Source organism: Tachyglossus aculeatus, chromosome 5 (genome assembly GCF_015852505.1).
Source record: "Tachyglossus aculeatus isolate mTacAcu1 chromosome 5, mTacAcu1.pri, whole genome shotgun sequence".
Classification (NCBI taxonomy): domain Eukaryota; kingdom Metazoa; phylum Chordata; class Mammalia; order Monotremata; family Tachyglossidae; genus Tachyglossus; species Tachyglossus aculeatus.
In genome coordinates this window covers 20,182,523-20,202,328 of record NC_052070.1, presented here as the reverse complement: position 1 = coordinate 20,202,328, position 19,806 = coordinate 20,182,523, and the positions used below count along the sequence as shown (strand labels likewise).

The window sequence follows — 19,806 nt, the reverse complement described above, 5'->3', positions numbered from 1 at the left end:
CAGTCTGCTACAGGGGTATTTGATGCGTTCCGGCTGGATATAACAGTGATTTGCACATAGTAAGCGCTTAATAAGTGCCATTATTATTATTATTATTATTGTATGCTGCATTGCATGAAACAAGTGCTCAGTGCATTACTAAGAAGTAAGTGTACGTGGTTGGAGAATCGGGCTGAAATGTGGCAATCCCATTTGTTCAGTGATATTTACTGAGTCCCTTCGGTGGCCAGGTGCAATAAAAGTAGATGACAGAGTTCCTGCTTTCAAGGAGTTTTCAGTCTAGTGGAGTCAACAGTCATTCCTCATCAGAGAGAGGAAGCTGGGAATTATTATTCCAGATTAATGAATGAAAAAAATGAGGACCAGAGGTTGCCAATGGCCATCTAGTCAGTAGTTGCTACTAGGAATGAGTCCTTCACCCTCTGGGATCCACTCCATAGTCAGAGCTTGTTAAATGCCCAATCTGACCCAGTTTGCTTAACCTAATGTTTTCTTCCCAGATCAGTTCCCTCCTCTGCCAGCCCTCTTTTGCACCTTCCTAGAAATGACGAGTCCCTTTTATAAACAGAAAGGTGAGTGAAAGGAACTCTGAAAGGAAACGACCCCGTTGATGGCAGTGGTTCAGAAGCAGGGATCTCACTCCATTTTTCAGGGCAGGACCATCAGTTGCTCAATCCTGAAACCACCAAATCACATGTTCCTTTTCCCATTTCTAGTGTCATGGCTTATGGGATGAAGATGACATCATTGGCAGTGGCACTGATAAGGATGACTCTGATGACGATCTCTCCTTGATGGGGGGAAGGAGAGATTCGTCCGCCTCCCTCAAGTCGGTGAATCTCGCAGCTTCGGTGGAATCCATCCATGTCCATTTCCCTGAGCAGCAGGCTGCCATCAGGAGGAAAAGTTCCAGTAGCGGGTCCCAGCTTTCCCACAGATCTAGCCTCTCCTCCCACAGGTCTAAGAGAGGTAACTATCTTCCGGGAGAAGTAGGCCCAGGCTGCCAAGCGACCTTACTCTGGGGACCCTTTGGATAATAATAATAATAATAATAATAACAATAATAATAATAATAATAATAATAATTTGGGTATTTGTTAAGTGCTTACTAGGTGCAATGCACTGTTTTAAGCACTGGGGAGGATACAAGGTGATCAGGCTCACAATCTTAATCCCCATTTTACAGCTGAGGTCACTGAGGCACAGAATCCACTTGAGGGTGACCCAAAAGGATGACCCAATCATCATCATCATCATCATCAATCGTATTTATTGAGCGCTTACTATGTGCAGAACACTGTACTAAGCGCTTGGGAAGTACAAATTGGCAACATCTAGAGACAGTCCCTACCCAACAGTGGGCTCACAGTCTAAAAGGGGGAGACAGAGAACAAAACCAAACATACTAACAAAATAAAAAAAATAGAATAGATATGTACAAATAAAATAAGTAAATAAATAAATAGAGTAAAAAAATATGTACAAACAAATATACATATATACAGGTGCTGTGGGGAAGGGAAGGAGGTAAGATGGGGGGGATGGAGAGGGGGACGAGGGGGAGAGGAAGGAAGGGGCTCAGTCTGGGAAGGCCTCCTGGAGGAGGTGAGCTCTCAGCAGGGCCTTGAAGGGAGGAAGAGAGCTAGCTTGGCGGATGGGCAGAGGGAGGGCATTCCAGGCCCGGGGGATGACGTGGGCCGGGGGTCGATGGCGGGACAGGCGAGAGCGAGGTACAGTGAGGAGGTGAGCGGTGGAGGAACGGAGGGTGCGGGCTGGGCTGTAGAAGGAGAGAAGGGAGGTGAGGTAGGAGGGGGCGAGGTGATGGACAGCCCTGAAGCCCAGGGTGAGGAGTTTCTGCCTGATGCACAGATTGATTGGTAGCCACTGGAGATTTATGAGGAGGGGAGTAACATGCCCAGAGCGTTTCTGGACAAAGATAATCCGGGCAGCAGCATGAAGTATGGATTGAAGTGGAGAGAGACACGAGGATGGGCGATCAGAGAGAAGGCTGATGCAGTAGTCCAGACGGGCTATCTAGACCCAATCACATTGTACTCTGAGAATTTCACATAGGCTTGAGAATGAGAAAAATGAAATTGTGATAGGAAGTATAACTGTGGACTTCCATCGTGCAGCAGGAAAAACTGTGGACAAGATCTTTCCCATTTGACCTCCTGGTGCGATCATGGCATGCACAATCTACGCATGCCATCAGCAAGGCATAACCTGAGAGTCTTTTATGAGAGGTTCCGAGCCACCAGCGAGCGCTTAGTACAGTGCTCTGCACACAGTAAGCGCTCAATAAATATGATTGAATTGTATGAACGAATCAGCAGAAGGGGTTTGAAAAGTCCAAAAGAGTTTATTCTTTAACTCATACATTTCAGGTCACCGTTTCACTCACCACTCCTCTAGTATGTGTTCACTTCTCCTTTTCTCTTCAAGATGGTCTAGTTTCTGTAATCTGAGAAACTCAAAACACTGCACATGTATTAACTCATTGATATATCAATGGTATTTATTGAGCACTTATTGTGTGCAGAGCCCTGTGCTAAACACTATAATCCTTGAAATCCCCTTTTGGTAAGGGGAGAAGCAACATGGCCTAGTGGAAAGATCAAAGGCTCTAATCCAGCTTTGTGAGGGGGAGGCACTAAACATCTCTGTGGCCTCAGTTTCTACCTCTGTAAAACAGAGATTCAATATCTGCTCTCTCTCCTACTTAGACTGTGAGATCTCTTTGGAATAGAGATTGTGTCCAACTTTGTACTTGGCTCAGGGCCTAGTATAGTACTTGGGAAATAGTATGCATTTAAAAATATTATTATTATCAATCAATCGTATTTATTGAGCGCTTACTATGTGCAGAGCACTGTATTTATTATGACTATTTATTATTATTATTATTAATGAATGTGGAGGTGGACGACATTATTGTACCCATTTTACAGAGGAAGAAACTGAGGTTTAAAGGAATCATGGCAGGATTCAAGAGAGAACGGGACTGAGTGATTTCTGGACATCAGTTTCTCAGATTAGGGGCTCCACATTATGCCTCATTTGAATTTCTTTTATCGGCTGGATTTCCATTTACACTGCAACAGAAATCTCTTTTCTGAAAGTAGGAAGGTACCCATAAGATTAGAATTATTTGGTACTCAGGACTCGGAAAGCCTTTATAAAGACCCTTCCATCCCTCCAAACCACTTGTCCACCCAATCTGTATTTGCCTGAATGATGCCACGTGGATTTGGGGAGCTCTCAGAAGTGTTGATATCAACCCCAGTGCTCACATTAACAAGGCCGTTTCTTTTCACTTCTAGGCAGCACAAGTACCAGGAACAGCAGTCAGAAAGGAAGCAGTGTACTGAGCATTAAGCAGAAGAGCAAAAAGGAAATACTTATGGAAAAACTCCGAGAAAAGTTGATCGAAGCCAAAGCACTTACCATAAAAAAGTGAGTGAGGAAAAAGGTTTGGGCTAAGCAGTTTTGTTTTGGGTGTGGAAGGCTGGAAACAGTTAAATGGATGAGGAAACCAACTCCATTACCCCAGGGGATGGGTCAAATACCAGAGTTTTTGTCACCCAGAGTTTGTGTTTCTCCAGACTATAAACTACACCTCTAGACTGAAAGCTTTTTTTGGGCAGGGAATGGGCCATTCTGTTTTATTGTACTCTCCCAAGTGCTTAGTACTGTTTTCCTCACATAGTATGTAGAGAAGCAGCGTGGCTTAGTGGAAAGACGGGGGCTTGGGAGTCAGTGGTTGTGGGTTCTAATCCTGGCTCCACCACTTGTCAGCTGTAAGACTTTGGGCACAACACTTCACTCCTCTGGGCCTCAGTGACCTCATCTTAAAATGGAGATTAAGACTGTGAGCCCCACGTGGACAACCTGATTACCTTGTATCTACCCCAGCACTTAGAACAGTGCTTGGCACATAATAAGCACTTAACAAATACCATCATTATTGTGATTATTATTACTCAGTAAATACCATTGATTGATTGAGCAATATCATCTAAATGTATTTCCGCCCGGACATGGTTGATATTGTTCATATGTTGTTCATTCATTCATTCAGTTGTATTTATTAAGCATCACTGTGTGCAGAGCACTGCACTAAGCGCTGGGGAAAGTACACTAGAACCATAAACAGTGTCATTCCCTGCCCACAATGAGCTCACAGTCTAGAGACAGGGAAACAGACTCTTCAGGCCTCAGGGCCAATGGAGAGGATTTAGAGTCCAGATGTAGACCTGGATGTAGCCCAGACTAGATAATAATAAGGATGGCATTTATTAAGCGCTCACTATGTGCAAAGCACTGTTCTAAGCACTGGGTGATCAGGTTGTCCCACAGGGGGCTCACAGTCTTCATCCCCATTTTACAGATGAGGTAACTGAGGCACAGAGTGGTTAAGTGACTTGCCCAAAGTCACACAGCAGACAATTGGTGGAGCTGGGATTTGAACTCATGACCTCTGACTCCAAAGCCCGTGATCTTTCCACTGAGCCACACTACTTCTCTAGATGTGGTGGTAACTAAGGTGTTGACCCAGGGTCAGTCCACCTCTGGGTCACTGCCACTCTTGATCGCCACTACAGCTCTCTTTCTCCATGTCTCTCTCTTTTTTATGGTATTTATAAAATGTTTACTAGGAGCCAGGCACTGTATTAAGTGCTGGGGCAGATGCAAGGATACAGGTCTTGTCCCACATGGACTCACAGTCTTAATCCCCATTTTACCGATGAGGTAACTGAGGCCTAGAGAAGTTAATGATATGCCCAAGGTCACCCAGCAGACAAGCGGCAGAGCCGGGATTCGAACCTTGGTCTTCCCAGACCCCTGGTCTTTCCATTATGCCACGCTGCTTCCCGGTGGATCTACTGACCGGCCTGCCCTTTGTAACCCACATGGGGATGTGGTGTTTTTTAGGACTCTCCAAGTGTACGTGCCCATCAAGCAGTTCTTCTACAACCTCATCCACCCAGACTACAGTGCCGTGACTGATGTGTACGTGCTGATGTTCCTGGCTGACACTGTTGACTTCATCATCATCGTGTTTGGCTTTTGGGCCTTCGGGGTATGTTGTAAGAGTCCCCGTGCTATGTCCTTCTGCTGAGAATTGGGTCTTGGCTGGGAAATGCCGCTTTGCTAGCCTCGGTTCTCTCTTTTCTTGCCCAGAAACACTCGGCGGCTGCAGATATCACCTCTTCGCTGTCCGAGGACCAGGTCCCCGGGCCTTTCCTGGTCATGGTTCTCATTCAGTTTGGAACCATGGTGGTAGACCGAGCGCTGTATCTCCGGAAGACCGTGATGGGGAAGGTCATTTTCCAAGTCATCCTGGTGTTTGGGATTCACTTCTGGATGTTCTTCATCTTGCCAGGAGTCACTGAGAGGTAAAACCTTTATTTTCAAATACGCTGTCTGTTCCATGTGTAAGCACAGCATGGGAGGTTTTTTTTTTTCCAGTGGTATTTGTTAAGCACTTACTATGTGCCAGGCATTGTTCTAAGCGCTGAGGTAGATGCAAGCTGATCAGGCTGGCCACAGTCTGTGTTCCAAGTAGGGCTCATAGTCGTAATCCTCATTTTAATAACGATAACTGGTATTTGTTAAGTGCTTACTATGTGGCTGGCACTGTTCTAAGCACTGGGGGTGGATACAAGCAAATCGGGTTGGACACAGTCCTTGTCCCACATGACGCCACAGTTGTAAACCCCATTTTACAGATGAGGTAACTGAGGCCCAGAAAAGTTAAGTGACTTGGGAAACATCACACAACAGGCAAGTGACGGAGCCAGGACTAGAAACCAGGTCCTTCTGACCCCCAGGCCCATGCTCTACCCACTAGACCACACTGCTTTCATCTGTCCATGCACAAGTTGGTGAAGCATGAGAGACCGGCAGGATGTCAGTGTAGCGAACCTCTGTCACAGAGGAGAAAAAACTTCCCTAATAGAAGCTGAGGAATATTGGTGTGGGCAGGGTCTCTACTGGGCTTCCATTCCCAGCCTCAACCCTCACCTTATCATTATTTTGGTATTTGGTCAGTGCTTACTATGTGCCAAGCATTGTACTAAGGGCTAGAGTAGACACAAGATAAACAGATCAAGTACAGTCCCTGTCCCACATGGGGCTCTCAGTATAAGAAGGCGGGAGAACAAGAAAAATGGAAATTTACAGATTTACAGACGAGGAACCAGAGCAGTTAAGTGGCTTACCAAAGGCAATACAACAGACAAGTGGTGGAGCTGTAATTGGAACCCAGGTCCTCTAACTCCCAGGCCACACCACTTCTCACGATAGGGCTATAATTCATTCTCAGTTCCATTCCAGGATGATGCTCGGGTAGGTACTGCTGTGTTCCCCAGCCCAACCGAAATGGAGGATTGAGTACTCATTTGGTTCCTTGCAGGCAACCAGCTAGGCCCAAAGTAGGGGTTTCAGGGGCTGAATTATCCAGATGGGCTTACAGTATGCTGAAAATCCACTGGCTAACTGTCCCAACTGCCCATTCATTTGGGCTTAGGGAGCAGGGTAGAAAATTGGTGCTATTTGAGCATTGATCATATCCTTATTCCAAAGGACATGGTGTTGAAGAGCCATGGGTAGGACGAGACCAATGGCATCCATCTATTGGAAAATCAGATATACTGACAGAATTAAGCCAACCAAGAGTATTTTGCCTGAAGAATAGAAGGTTGAGGGGTCCTTAATGATGGTGTTAGAGAATACAAAGAGAAAGAAATGGAAGAAGGTTACAGATACCGATGCTGTTACATTTGACTGGCAGTGAGACGTGATGCCCTGAGAATACCACCTCTTCCTCTCTCCATACTTGTCCTCCTCCTCTGCTCTTTTACCACCCTCCTGCTTCCTTCCTTCCTATCTCTCTGGCCACTTCTCAGTCTCTCTCGTGGGCTCCTTCTCTGCCACCCACCCACTACCTGTGAGAGTCTCTCAAGATTCAGTTCTGGGCCCCTTCAATTCTCCCCCTGCATCCATCCCTTAGAGAACTTGTTCACTCCCATGGCTTCAACTACCATCTCTATGCACATGATTCTTCTCCAGTCCTAATCTCTCTCCTTCTCTGCAGTGTAGCATTTCCTCCTGCCTCGAGGACATCTCTCCTCAGATGCCCCTCCAACACTCATCATGTGCTCAACATGCCTAGTCCGGATCTGACTGATGAGAAAATCTACCTACTGAGTCCCTCTTTCAAGTGAGGCAATCCCCTCCAGTTCAACATCCTGGAGGGCACATACAATGGCACAACATCCAATTCATGTTGCTCCTCATGGCAGCCTGCACTGTCTTTCCCATGTCTCCCGACTACCAGTCCTGTGCTCTTTCCAAAGCAAAAGCAAGCACCCTGGGAAATGGGATATCAGAAACTATAGAAGGCAGAGCAGTCTGAAAGGAAAGGGAGAGAAGTGTTTTTCTCCCTTTACAAGTCTGAAAGAGTGTCAGTACCTTTTGAAATATGACAATAAGCAAGAAGAAAATATTTCCCATTCTTGTGCCAGGGTCAGGAATGGGGAGAGGGAGGAGGGCTAGGAGAACTTTCCTGGTGGCTTTAATCCTTCTGGTCTGTGAATCCTTGTGAAAATCCCAGGCAGGCCCCTGATCCACCTCACCTACAGTACATCCTCCCTCAGCCTCACCCTCTCTTCTCTAGCAATTTTGAAATTTAACCTTATTAATAATAGTATTTATTAAGGGCTTATTATGTATGGAGCACTGTACTAAGCTCTGGGAAAGAGAATATACAAATGAGAATTAGATACAAAACCTGTCCCTCTAGAGGCTCACAATCAATAAAGACTTGAGAAAGGGAACAGTCACTTTGTAAAACCACTTCAGAAATTCACCAAATATGAGGATCTCTGACCAAAAAGTCAGATTGGGTTCATAGTAACATAATAAGCACTTATAAACACCGCCCATCTGTTCTGAGACAGCTTCTCCAGGACAGTTGAGTTTCCCTGATTTTGGTAATTACCTGGAACGGTCAAAGTGGAGGTCTTCTCTTGATGTTACAGCTTAACTCCTGCTATCTCTTAGATGCCAGGAACTCAGGGATCCGCGCTGAAACGTGGCCCAAAATGAGTGATTACTCCTCTGCCCTACTGTGGAAATGTTTTGAAATGCTTCCATCTTCTGGGAAGTTCTTGTGGCTCCAAATTTGGAGTATTTCAATTCACCTTTCTGGAGGACCTAAGGTTTGGGGGAGTTTTTTGATGCGTTTCAGCTCGAATTCTTCATTTCTGCAAACACTCAACCGGTACCCACAGATTGTTCATTCTATAATCCAAGTTCTGCAGTGAGATAGAATATAGTTTATAGACTATAGAACTCTAGACTTGAAGTTCCTTCATAACTGTGGTATTTGTAAAGCGCTTGCTATGTGCCAGGCACTGTTGTAAGCACTGGGGTAGATACAATTAATCAGGTTGGATACAGTTCCTGTCCCACCTGGGGCTCACAGTCTTAATCCCCATTTTACAGATGAGGTAACTGAGACACCGAGAAGTTAAGTGACTTGCGCAGGGACCCACAGCAGACAAGTGACAGAGCCGGGATTAGAACCCAGGTCTTCTGATTCCCAGGCCCAGGCTCTTTCCACTAGGACATGCTGCTTCTCAAAGTGGGGCAGGGCAATTTCCACAGTAATTACTCAGAGGAAGAGAGGCCAATAATCTGGGTTTATTTTCAGCCTGGTTTTCCTCTGTTCTGTTCCTTGTTAATGCAGCACTGGTTGCTTAATTTCAAATATTTTTTTTTTTAATTTAAAGAGCCCACATTCTCTCCACTTTGGCTCCAGCTGCTAATTTCCACAGCTTGAGAGTGGGAGCCAGGTTCGCAGGAACTCAGAGAGGGAATGTAAAAGTTCTGCAACAGATGAGTTGCTCAGACCTTCCCCTAGAGAAACCCTCTGGTTTTGGGAAGATGCTGGGTACTTCCACGGAAAGGCACCTGTGATGTCATTTTGTTGCAGTGTGAGCCCACCATAACACATGTGTTGTCACATGCATCCCTATGTCCATTACCTGTAAGGATCAGCAACGGTCACCCTATTTTGAGGCATTTATTATCATCATCATGGCCTAGAGGAAAGAATATAAGACTGAGAGTCAGGAGACCTGGGTCCCAGCTCTCTGACTTCCTTGCTGGGTGACCTTGAGCAAGTCATTTAACTTTTTTGCTGTAGTTTTTTCATCTGTAAAGTAGAGATAAAATACTTGTTTTCCCTCCTTCTTACACTGTGATCCCTGTGTCTGATCCAATTATCTTGTATTCATTCATTCAATCATATTTTTTGAGCACTTACTGTGTGCACAGCACTGTACTAAGCACTTGAAAAGTACAATTCGGCAACAGATAGAGACAATCCCTACCCAACAACGGGCTCACAGTCTAGAAGGGGGAGACAGACAACAAGACAAAACAATAACATCAAAATAGACCAATAGAATTATAGATATATACACAACATTAATAAAATAAATAGAATAATAAATATCTACAAATATACACTAGTGCTATGGGGTGGAGAAGGGGGTAGAGAAGAGGAGCAGAGGAAAAGGGGGGGCTCAGTCTGGGAAGGTCTCCTGGAGGAGGTGAGCTCTCAGTAGGGCTTTGAAGTGGGGAAGAGAGCTAGTTTGGCAGATGTGAGGAGGAAGGACATCCCAGGCCAGAGGTAGGACGTGTTGGACGTGTGGATGTGTTCCAGAGGTTGTATCATCCCCAGTGCTTAGTCTGGGTCTTGGCACATAGTATTTGATAAATACCAATATTATTATGACTATTATTATTGAGTGTCCTTTATGTGAAAAACAATGTACTGAGTGCCTTCTGGGTACTAAGCATTGGGTCCATACAGTAGAAGTAGAAGACAGAGCCCCTGCCTTTGCAAAACTTGCCATCTAATGCGGGCAGATGCTTCTTACCAGACTGTCAGCTCCTTGAGAGCAGGGATCGTATAGATCAGTCTATACTTTACTCTGCTGCCCGAATTATCTTTGTACAGAAATGCTCTGGTCATGTCACTCCCCTCCTCAAAAATCTCCATTGGTTGCCTGTCAACCTACGAATCAAGCAAAATCTCCTCACTCTCGGTTTCAAGGCTGTCCATCCCCTCTCCCCCTCCTACCTCACCTCCCTTCTCTCCTTCTGCAGCCCAGCCCACACCCTCCGCTCCTCTGCTGCTAACCTCCTCATTGTGCCTTGTTCTCGCCTGTCCTGCCATCGACCCCTGGCCCATGTCCTACCTCTGTCCTGGAATGCCCTACCTCCGCCCATCCACCAAACTAGCTCTCTTCCTCCCTTCAAAGCCCTACTGAGAGCTCACCTCCTCCAGGAGGCCTTCCCTTTTTCCTCTCCTTCTCCCCATCACCCCCACTCCCAGCCCTACCTCCTTCCCCTCCCCACAGCACTTGTATATATTTGTACATATTTACTACTCTATTTATTTTACTTGTACATATTTACTATTCTATTTATTTTGTTAATGATGTGCATATAGCTACAATTCTATTTATTCTAATGGTTTTGACACCTGCCTACATGTTTTGTTTTGTTGTCTGTCTCCCCCTTTTAGACTGTGAGCCCGTTGTTGGGTAGGGACCGCCTCTGTATGTGGCCAACTTGCACTTCCCAAGCACTTAGTACAGTGCACTGCACACAGTAAGTGCTCAATAAATACGATTGAATGAATGAATGAATACCTACTCTACAGCATTCTCCAAAGCACTTCGTACAGTGCTCTACATAGAGACTCAATAAGTACCATCAGTTGAATGATAGATTGATCTAATTTATCTTATTTGATCAGTTCCAAGTAGTCTTACGTTTTATGGAAAGGGAATCCATTTTGGATATGTTCTTTTTTTATCATCTTCTATAGTCTTTTTAGAACCACAAAGCTGAAAGGGGCCCCATTACTTGCTGTGTGACCTTGTGCAATTTACTAAACTTCTCTGTGCCTCAGTTCTCCTATTCTCCCTTCCACTTTGACAGTGAACCCCATGTGGGACAGAGACTGTGTCCAACATACTTGACCAGTGTCTACCCCATTGCTTGGAACAGTGTTTGACACTCAGTAAGTGCTTAACAAATACCATAGAAAAAATAAAACATTAAACAAACATCTCCAGGCAGTTGAATGACCAAGCCATTCAGGACAGAACTTGGTCTGTTCTTTTCTTAAAGATCCTAAGGGTGGAGACCCTCCCCCTCCTATCCCCTGTGACCTCCATAGTGGCTTTTTGCAGAAGCAGTGTGGCTCAGTGGAAAGAGCTCAGGCTTGGGAGTCAGAGGTCATGGGTTCTAATCCCGACTCCACCACTTGTCAGCTGTGTGACTTTGGGCAAGTCACTTTACTTCTCTTTGCCTCAGTTCCCTCATCTGTAAAATGGGGATTAAGATTGTTAGCCCCATGTGGGGCAACCTTGATGACCTTGTATTCCCCCCAACTCTTAGAACAGTGCTTGGCACATAGTAAGCACTTAACAAATACCAACATTATTATTATGATTACTATTTAACTTCCCTGAGATGGAAGAAGTTTTTCCTTATGTTCAGCCAAAATCTCCCCTGCTTTAATTTCAACCCATTTCCATTGTTTGGTCCCCATGAACATAGAGAAAACGGATCAGCGTCACCACGCAGTAAAGCTCTATAAAGACATAGAGTTTCCCTTAGTACTCATCTCCACCTTCTCTTCCTCAGAGTCAGTTTTTCATCCCTTTCATCACAACTGTCAGTCTTCTTTGACCCTTTTTTTAGAAAATGGTATTTGTTACATGCTTACTATATGTCAGGCACTGTATTAAGCTCTGGGGTAGATTCAAGATAATCAGGTTGGACACGGTCCCTGTCCAGTATAGGGTTCACAGTCTTTATCCCCATTTTACAGATGAAGTTACTGAGGCAGAGCAGACAAGTGCTTTTGACTCCCAAATCCAAGCACTTTTCACTAGCTCACACTGCTTCTTCAGGTTCTCTAACACCCTTTTTAAGGAAGCAGTGTGGCTTAATGGAAAGAGCCTGGGCTTGGGAGTCAAAGATTGTGGGTTCTAATCCCAGCTCTGCCACTTGTCAGCTGTGTGACTTTGGACAAGTCACTTAACTTCTCTGTGCCTCAGTTACCTCATCTGGAAAATGGGGATTAAGACTGTGAGCCCCACCTGGGACAACATGATAACCTCAAATCTCCCCCAGCACTTAGAGCAGTGCTTGGCACATAGTAAGGGCTTAACAATTGCAATTATGATTATGATTATTATTAACTGTGACCAAAATGTACACAGTACTCAAATAAGGATCTGATTTTTTAAAGCTCAAAGATTAGAGGAATGTTAGATTCCACAGGAAATATTCCTCTTGCAAACGGGAATTTCCCTCCCCAACTCAGGTCAGAATAGCTTGTATTTCCATGCATGGGGTCGTTCTGAATGGCTGCCGTGCCTGCACACTAGCCATCACTGATCCAGTCTTTCTGACTCCCGTGCCATAAATGAGATATGGCTAAGGCCATTGGGGTGGAGAAGGCAGATTGTGTTGGGAGAAAGGTTCATTCAATCATATTTATTGAGCGCCTACTGTGTGCAGAGCACTGTACTAAGCACTTGGAAAGTGCAATTCAACAATAGAGACAATCTCTGCCCACAACAGGCTTACAGTCTAGAATGGGGAGACAGGTGTCAAAACAAGTAAACGGGCATCAATAGCATCAATATAAATAGATAGAATTATAGATATATATCTATATAGATATCTAATATATCTATATATATATCTCTAATATAGATATATATTATAGATATATACACATCAAAGCAAGTAAACAGGCGTTAATATAAATAAATAGAATTTTAGATATGTACATATATACACAAGTGCTGCAGGGCGGGGAGGGGGTAGAGCAAAGGGAGCGAGTCGGGGCGATGGGGAAGGGAGGGAGAGCTGAAGAAAAGGGGGGCTTAGTCTAGGAAGGCCTCTTGGAGGAGGTGAGCCTTCAGTAGGGCTTTGAAGGGGGCAGTGTGATTGTTCGGCGGATTTGAGGAAGGAGGGCATTCCAGGCCAGAGGTAGGATGTGGGCCAGGGGTCGACGGCGGGACAGGTGAAAATGAGGCACAGTGAGAAAGTTAGCATCAGAGGAAAGGTATACCCCAAAGAGAAAAAAAACAGTGTTTCTGATAGGAACTCATCTCTTTTGATTTTCTGCCCAAAAGCCTCAAAAGGATATCCCTCTCCCTCTCTCTCTCTCTCTCTCTCTCTCTCTCTCTCTCTCTCTCTCTCTCTCTCTCTCTCTCTCTCTCTCTCTCTCTCTCCCTCTCTCCACCTCCTCTCCCTCTCTCTCTCTCCTTTTCTGTCTCTCTTCCCCTTACCCTCTTTACCTTTCCATTTACCCTGCCTTTCTGCTCTGCCTTCCATCTCTGTGGGTGCAGTCCTTAGTTGCTTATGGGCATTCCTGTTTTCATCATCCTATCTTTCTTTCCTTTTTCAGGTGAGTAATAATGTTTCCCAGCAATTCTTTTTCCCTCCAGATGGACTTTCTATATTTGTTTTACCCATTCACTCTTTCTAATCATCATCATCATCAATCGTATTTATTGAGTGCTTACTATGTGCAGAGCACTGTACTAAGCGCTTGGGAAGTACAAATCGGCAAGATAAAGAGACAGTCCCTACCCAATAGTGGGCTCACAGTCTAAAAGGGGGAGACAGAGAACAAAACCAAACATACTAACAAAATAAAATAAATAGAATAGATATGTACAAGTAAAATAAATAAATAAATAAATAGAGTAATAAATATGTACAAACATATATACATATATACAGGTGCTGTGGGGAAGGGAAGGAGGTAAGATGGGGGATGGAGAGGGGGGCGAGGGGGAGAGGAAGGAAGGGGCTCAGTCTGGGAAGGCCTCCTGGAGGAGGTGAGCTCTCAGTAGGGCCTTGAAGGGAGGAAGAGAGCTAGCTTGGCGGATGGGCAGAGGGAGGGCATTCCAGGCCCGGGGGATGACGTGGGCCGGGGGTCGATGGCGGGACAGGCGAGAATGAGGTACGGTCAGGAGATTGGCGGTGGAGAAGTGGAGGGTGCGGGCTGGGCTGGAGAAGGAGAGAAGGGAGGTAAGGTAGGAGGGGACGAGGTGATGGACAGCCTTGAAGCCCAAAGAGCTCTGCAGGTGTGGCTATGTCTTCACAATTTTCCTTAACCCTCACCTCATAATTACGAAGTATCAACCATCTCTCAATTGAACTTTTCCCTTTACATCCCTAACTCACTTAATAATAAAAATAATAATAATTATGGCATTTGTTAAGTGTTTACTATCTGCTTACTAAGCACAGGGGTGGATACAAGCAAATCGGGTTGGACACAGTCCCTGTCCCATGTGGGGCTCACAGACTCAATCCCCATTTTCCAGATGAGGTAACTGAGGCACAGAGAAGTGAACTGACTTGCCCAAGGTATAAAGCAGACAGGTGATGGAGCCCGGATTAGAACCCCTGACCTTCTGATTCCCAGGCCTGTGATCTATCCATTACACCATGATTTTTCTCAACATGATATGGACTTTTATTTTATTTGGAATCAGAGGGATGGGAAAGGCTGTAGGGCAGTCAATGAGGTGATGATCAGGCTGTAAGATTCTCAATTCCCAATATGCCTCTTGGAGTTATTTATTCTTTAGCATTGCGTATCCCCGTTTCCTGGAAATGTGATTGAACTTCCCAATTCAGCTTTGCAGACAGGTGTAAAATGCCCACAACCTCAGACATGTTCATCAGCATGCCTTTCTGCTCCTGAATCTTATCTTGAGTGTGTGTGCATCTGGCATGTGGACGGAATATACTGGATATGGAGAGCTACAATAATGAGCCTGCTGGTTAACCTTTGAAATGTTATTGAAATCCTTTCTTTCCCAGGGCAAGAGCCCTTCTTGGCATAAACTATAAAGGCCATTGACGTTTCCTCCTTCATAACATAATGTTGCAATCTTCCCAGGGTTTAAGTGATTCAAATTTCAGAATAGAGACAAATTGGAGCTAAAATACACTTTCAAATACATTTTAATATCTCTAATAATTTCTTGTCTTCCTTTATCTACTCTATGTTTGAAGCAGATGAAATTCACATATTGGTGTTTGCATGATGGAAAAGGCCAATGTGGGAGCCACAGTCAATCAATCAATCAATTCAATTTATTTAGCATTTCTGTGTGCAGAACACTGTACTAAGTTCTTGGGAAAGTACAGTACAGCAGAGTTGATAGATGTGATCCTTGGTTTCAAGGATCTTACAGTCTACAGGGGAGACAAAATGGATTAGGGTTAAAAGCAGCATGGCTCAGTGGAAAGAGCACAGGCTTTAGAGTCAGAGGTCATGGGTTCTAATCCCAGCTCTGCCAATTGCCAGCTGTGTGACTTTGGGCAAGTCACTTAACTTCTCTGTGCCTCAGTTACCTCATCTGTAAAATGGGGATTAAGACTGTGAGCCCCCCGAGGGACAACCTGATCACCTTGTAACCTTCCCAGCGCTTAGAACAGTGCTTTGCACATAGTAAGTGCTTTATAAATGTCATTATTATTATTATTAAATATTTGCGTAGGTATTGTGGTGCTGGGGTGAGTATCAAAGTGTTTAAGGGATACATGGACAAATTCATAATTGCTGTAGAAGGGAGGGCAGATGGAATGAGGGTGTAGTTAGGGAAGGCCTCTTGGAAGAGATGTGATTTTAGGAGGGTTTTGATGGCGGGGATAGTGGTGGGATATCACATATGAAGGGAAGAGGAGTTCCAGGCCCAAGAGAGAAAAGTGGTCAAGGGGCTGGTGGTGGGAGAGACGAGATCTAGGGAAAGAGATGAGGTTGGTGTTAGAGAAGCGAAATGCGCTAATTGGGTAATAATAGGGAATCAGTGAGGTAAAGAGGGAGAAAACTGATTGCGCTAAAACTCATGGTTAGGAGTTTCTGTTTGATGTGGAGTTGGAGGGCAATCATTTGAGATTTCTCATGCATGGGGAGATATGCACTGAACGGTTTTTCAGAAAAATGATCTGGGCAGCAGAATGCACTATGGACTGGAGAGAGGAGAGATATGATGCAGGAAGGTCAGTGAGCCTGATGCAATAGTCAAGGTGAGAAATGGTGAGTCCTTGGATCAGCATGGTAGCAGTTTGGATGGAGAGGAAGGGGAAGATGTTGTGGAGGTAGAACTGACAGGATTTGGTGACAGATTAAATATCTGGGTTGAATGAGCCAGGTGAGTCTAGGATAATGCCAAGATTGCAGGCTTGTGAGACAGGGGAGATGGTGGTATTGTCTACAGTGATGGGAAAGTCAAAGGGAGGATGAGGTTTGAATGGGAAGATGAGGAGTTCTGCCTTGGATATGTTAAGTTTGAAATGTGGGTGGGAATCCAAGTAGAGATGCCCTGAAGGCAGGAGGAAATATGAGTCTACAGAGGCGAGTGGACAGTGTTTGAGAGGTACATTTGGAAACTGCCTGTCTACTACATGTAGAGATGGTGGTTGAAGTCATGGGAATGAACGAGTTCTCCAAGGGAGTGGGTATAGATGGAGAATAAAAGGGGACCCAGAACTGAACTCTGAGGCACTCCCACAGTTAGGGGGTGCGAGGCAGAGGAGGTGTCCTCGAAATAGACTGAGAGAGATAGGAGGAGAACCAGGAGAGGACAGGATCGGTGAAGCCAAGGCAGAACCATGAAACCATGTTTCTGGGAAAAGGGAGCCAGTCCTGGCCTCACTGTGGATATACAAAGGACGTGTCCCTTGCTTTGTGTTTGAAGCTGACAGCTCTTGGTGGGATTTATGCCCTTGCCTCCTTGTTTCATGGTTCTTACAGAAGCTTCTGCTCTAATAATAATAATGATGGCATTTATTAAGCGCTTACTATGTGCAAAGCACTGTTCTAAGCGCTGGGGAGGTTACAAGGTGATCAGGTTGTCCCACGGCAGGCTCACAGATTTAATCCCCAATTTAGAGATGAGGTAACTGAGGCACAGAGAAGTGAAGTGACTTGCCCAAAGTCACACAGCTGACAATTGGTAGAGCCAGGATTTGAACCCATGACCTCTGACTCCAAAGCTCGTGCTCTTTTCCACGGAGCCGCGCTGCTTCTCTAGTAGAGCTACTCCTTTCCTGATTGCAGAGGGCCCTACTGGTCTGTCTACATTAACTGACTTCTCACTCTCAGCTAGTCTGCAGCATTGTCTGAAGTTTTGTTTCAGTGTTTATGGTATTTGCTAAGCACTTACTGTGTGCTAGGCACTGTATTGACTACTAGGGTAGATACAAGTTAATTAGGTTGCCCAGAGACCCTGTTCACAGTTTCATTCCCCATTGAGGTAATTGAGGCACAGAGAAGTAAAGTGACTTGCCCAAGGTCACACAGCAGACAGGTGGCAGAGGAAGGATTAGAACCCAGGTCCTTCTGACTCCCATGCCTGTGCCTTATCTACTAGGCCATGCTGCTTCTCATCACATTGTTAGATTGATATCAATCAATCAATCCATCACATTTAATGAGTACTCACTGTGTGCAGAGCACTATACTAAGTGCTTGGGAGAGTACAAGGGGGGAAGCCTGCAAACTTGGCATTATCTTAGACTCATCTGTCTCCTTCAACGCAGATATTTAATCTGTCACCAAATCTTGTCGGTTCTACCCGCACAACATCTCCAGAATCCTCCCCTTCCTCTCCATCTGAGCTGCTTCCACGCTGATCCAAAGATTCACCATTTCTCATCTGTCTCACGCTGCTTGGAGAAGCAGCGTGGCTCCGTGGAAAGAGCCCGGGCTTTGGAGTCAGAGGTCATGGGTTCAAATCCCGGCTCCACCAATTGTCAGCTGTGTGACTTTGGGCAAGTCGCTTCACTTCTCTGGGCCTCAGTTACCTCATCTGTAAAATGGGGATTAAGATTGTGAGCCCCACATGGGACAACCTGATCACCTTGTATTCCTCCATCACTTAGAACAGTGCTTGGCGCATAGTAAGTGCTTAACAAATACCATTATTATTATTATCATTATTACAATAGTATAGAGTAGGTAGGCACGTTCCCTACCCTCAAGGAGCCTACAGCCTAGAGATAGCCTTTTCCCCACCTCACTGTTCTGAGCATAAACAAGTGCAAGGTGTACTGTTAAAGAAAATGTTCTTCTATTTCTACTGTAGGAAATTCAGCCAGAATCTAGTAGCCCAACTTTGGTATTTTGTGAAGTGCCTTTACTTTGGATTATCCGCATACCAGATCCGCTGTGGCTATCCAACTCGAGTGCTGGGTAACTTCCTCACCAAGAGCTACAATTACGTAAATCTCTTCCTATTTCAAGGGTAAGTATCCTCTACCTGTGTCAGAATCTTCCCCTTTCGGGATGACTTTGTCACTAGACGCTTTTACTGTAGATTGACATGTGATCTTCACCAATAAGCAATAGTTGGGAAAGTGGAAATACTGTCATAATTCTTTAAAATGTTGGAAATTATGGGACACCCATAATTCACCCATCAGCTGTTTTTATTAATCTATAGCTATACTTCCAAGCGCTTAGTACAGTGCTCTGCACACAGTAAGCGCTCAATAAATACGATTGATGATGATAACTAGATTTGCATAATGATGCTGTAGTTTCAATTCCTTTAGACCCAGTATATTCAGGCAGGGAAAACATTCAGAATGTCCTTTATCACTCTCCTGGGTGAAAAAACAAAACTCGGAGCATAAAAACACTGGAGGTCATTATTGACTATAAGTAGGAGTGATACTACTATTTGTAGTCATATTTATTGAGCATCCACTTGGTGCAATGCACTGTTCTGATGCTAATTGGTGCTGAGCATAACTCACATTTGAAAGAGTATGAACAAGGGCAATGCACGGGACTGTGTGAGACCTACTAGAACACCTCCAGAATTAGTTTTCAATTTAGAAACAAGGTCCCCCTTGCTTCTTTCTCTTCAACCTGTCATTCCTCAACCGTGTTTGCCATGAGCATGGGCTAACCAAGTACAAGTCTCTACTCCCTACACAACAGCTGCTCCTCTCCAGCCCAGGGAGCAAACAAACCCCCCAAATTTGAATTGATTAAAGGGTAAAGTTGAAGCTGCTAATTGCAGAAGGGAGCAGAGGAACTGGAAGCTTGTCGATCAGTTCTCCCTTTCTCAGGAAGTTACCTCAATTTATATACAAATTTACACATTTCCTTTTGCCAAGCAGCCGGCTTTGCGAAGCCTTATTTATTCATGGCTACATCTCCCTGGACTACAGACAGGAGTTCTTGGGACTTGGACAAGTTTTTGAATGAAGTTTGGTGAGGGCTTTCTCATCTATCTGGATCACAAGCTGCGTCTCTCCCCTTAGATTCCGCCTGGTTCCGTTTTTGACTGAGCTGCGAGCAGTTATGGACTGGGTGTGGACCGATACCACGCTGAGCCTCTCCAGCTGGATCTGCGTGGAGGATATTTACGCGCACATATTCATCTTGAAATGCTGGCGAGAGTCAGAAAAAGTAAGCAAGTTTTGGAAAGGGGCTTCATCCTCTTCTCTTTCCCCGGCAAATAATAGGTTCTTGCCTGACCCCCGAAAGGGATATGCTGCCATTTTCTGATTTCCGAATGAAAGCGAACAGAGACAGCTCTCATGGGCTCTAACTGTCTGAATCGAAGCCCATTAGGGACTTTCAATCCAACTAAATTAGAAACTGGACTCTGCAGTGCCTTCATCAGAAATAGCCTCCAGATGTTTGCTGGCTTTGTCAGTTCTGTG

General features: G+C 44.9%; 1 protein-coding gene across 1 annotated transcript in view; it reads left to right on the top strand.

Annotated features, from left to right (window-relative positions):
- The window catches only part of PIEZO2 (piezo type mechanosensitive ion channel component 2), a 546,102-nt gene that overhangs the window by 502,323 nt on the left and 23,973 nt on the right, over positions 1–19,806 (top strand). Inside the window, exons 43-48 of the mRNA XM_038746742.1 lie at positions 717–969; positions 3,324–3,456; positions 4,936–5,083; positions 5,185–5,399; positions 18,216–18,374; positions 19,402–19,549. Coding sequence (XP_038602670.1) covers positions 717–969; positions 3,324–3,456; positions 4,936–5,083; positions 5,185–5,399; positions 18,216–18,374; positions 19,402–19,549 — 1,056 coding nt within the window. The remainder of the gene's footprint in view (positions 1–716; positions 970–3,323; positions 3,457–4,935; positions 5,084–5,184; positions 5,400–18,215; positions 18,375–19,401; positions 19,550–19,806) is intronic.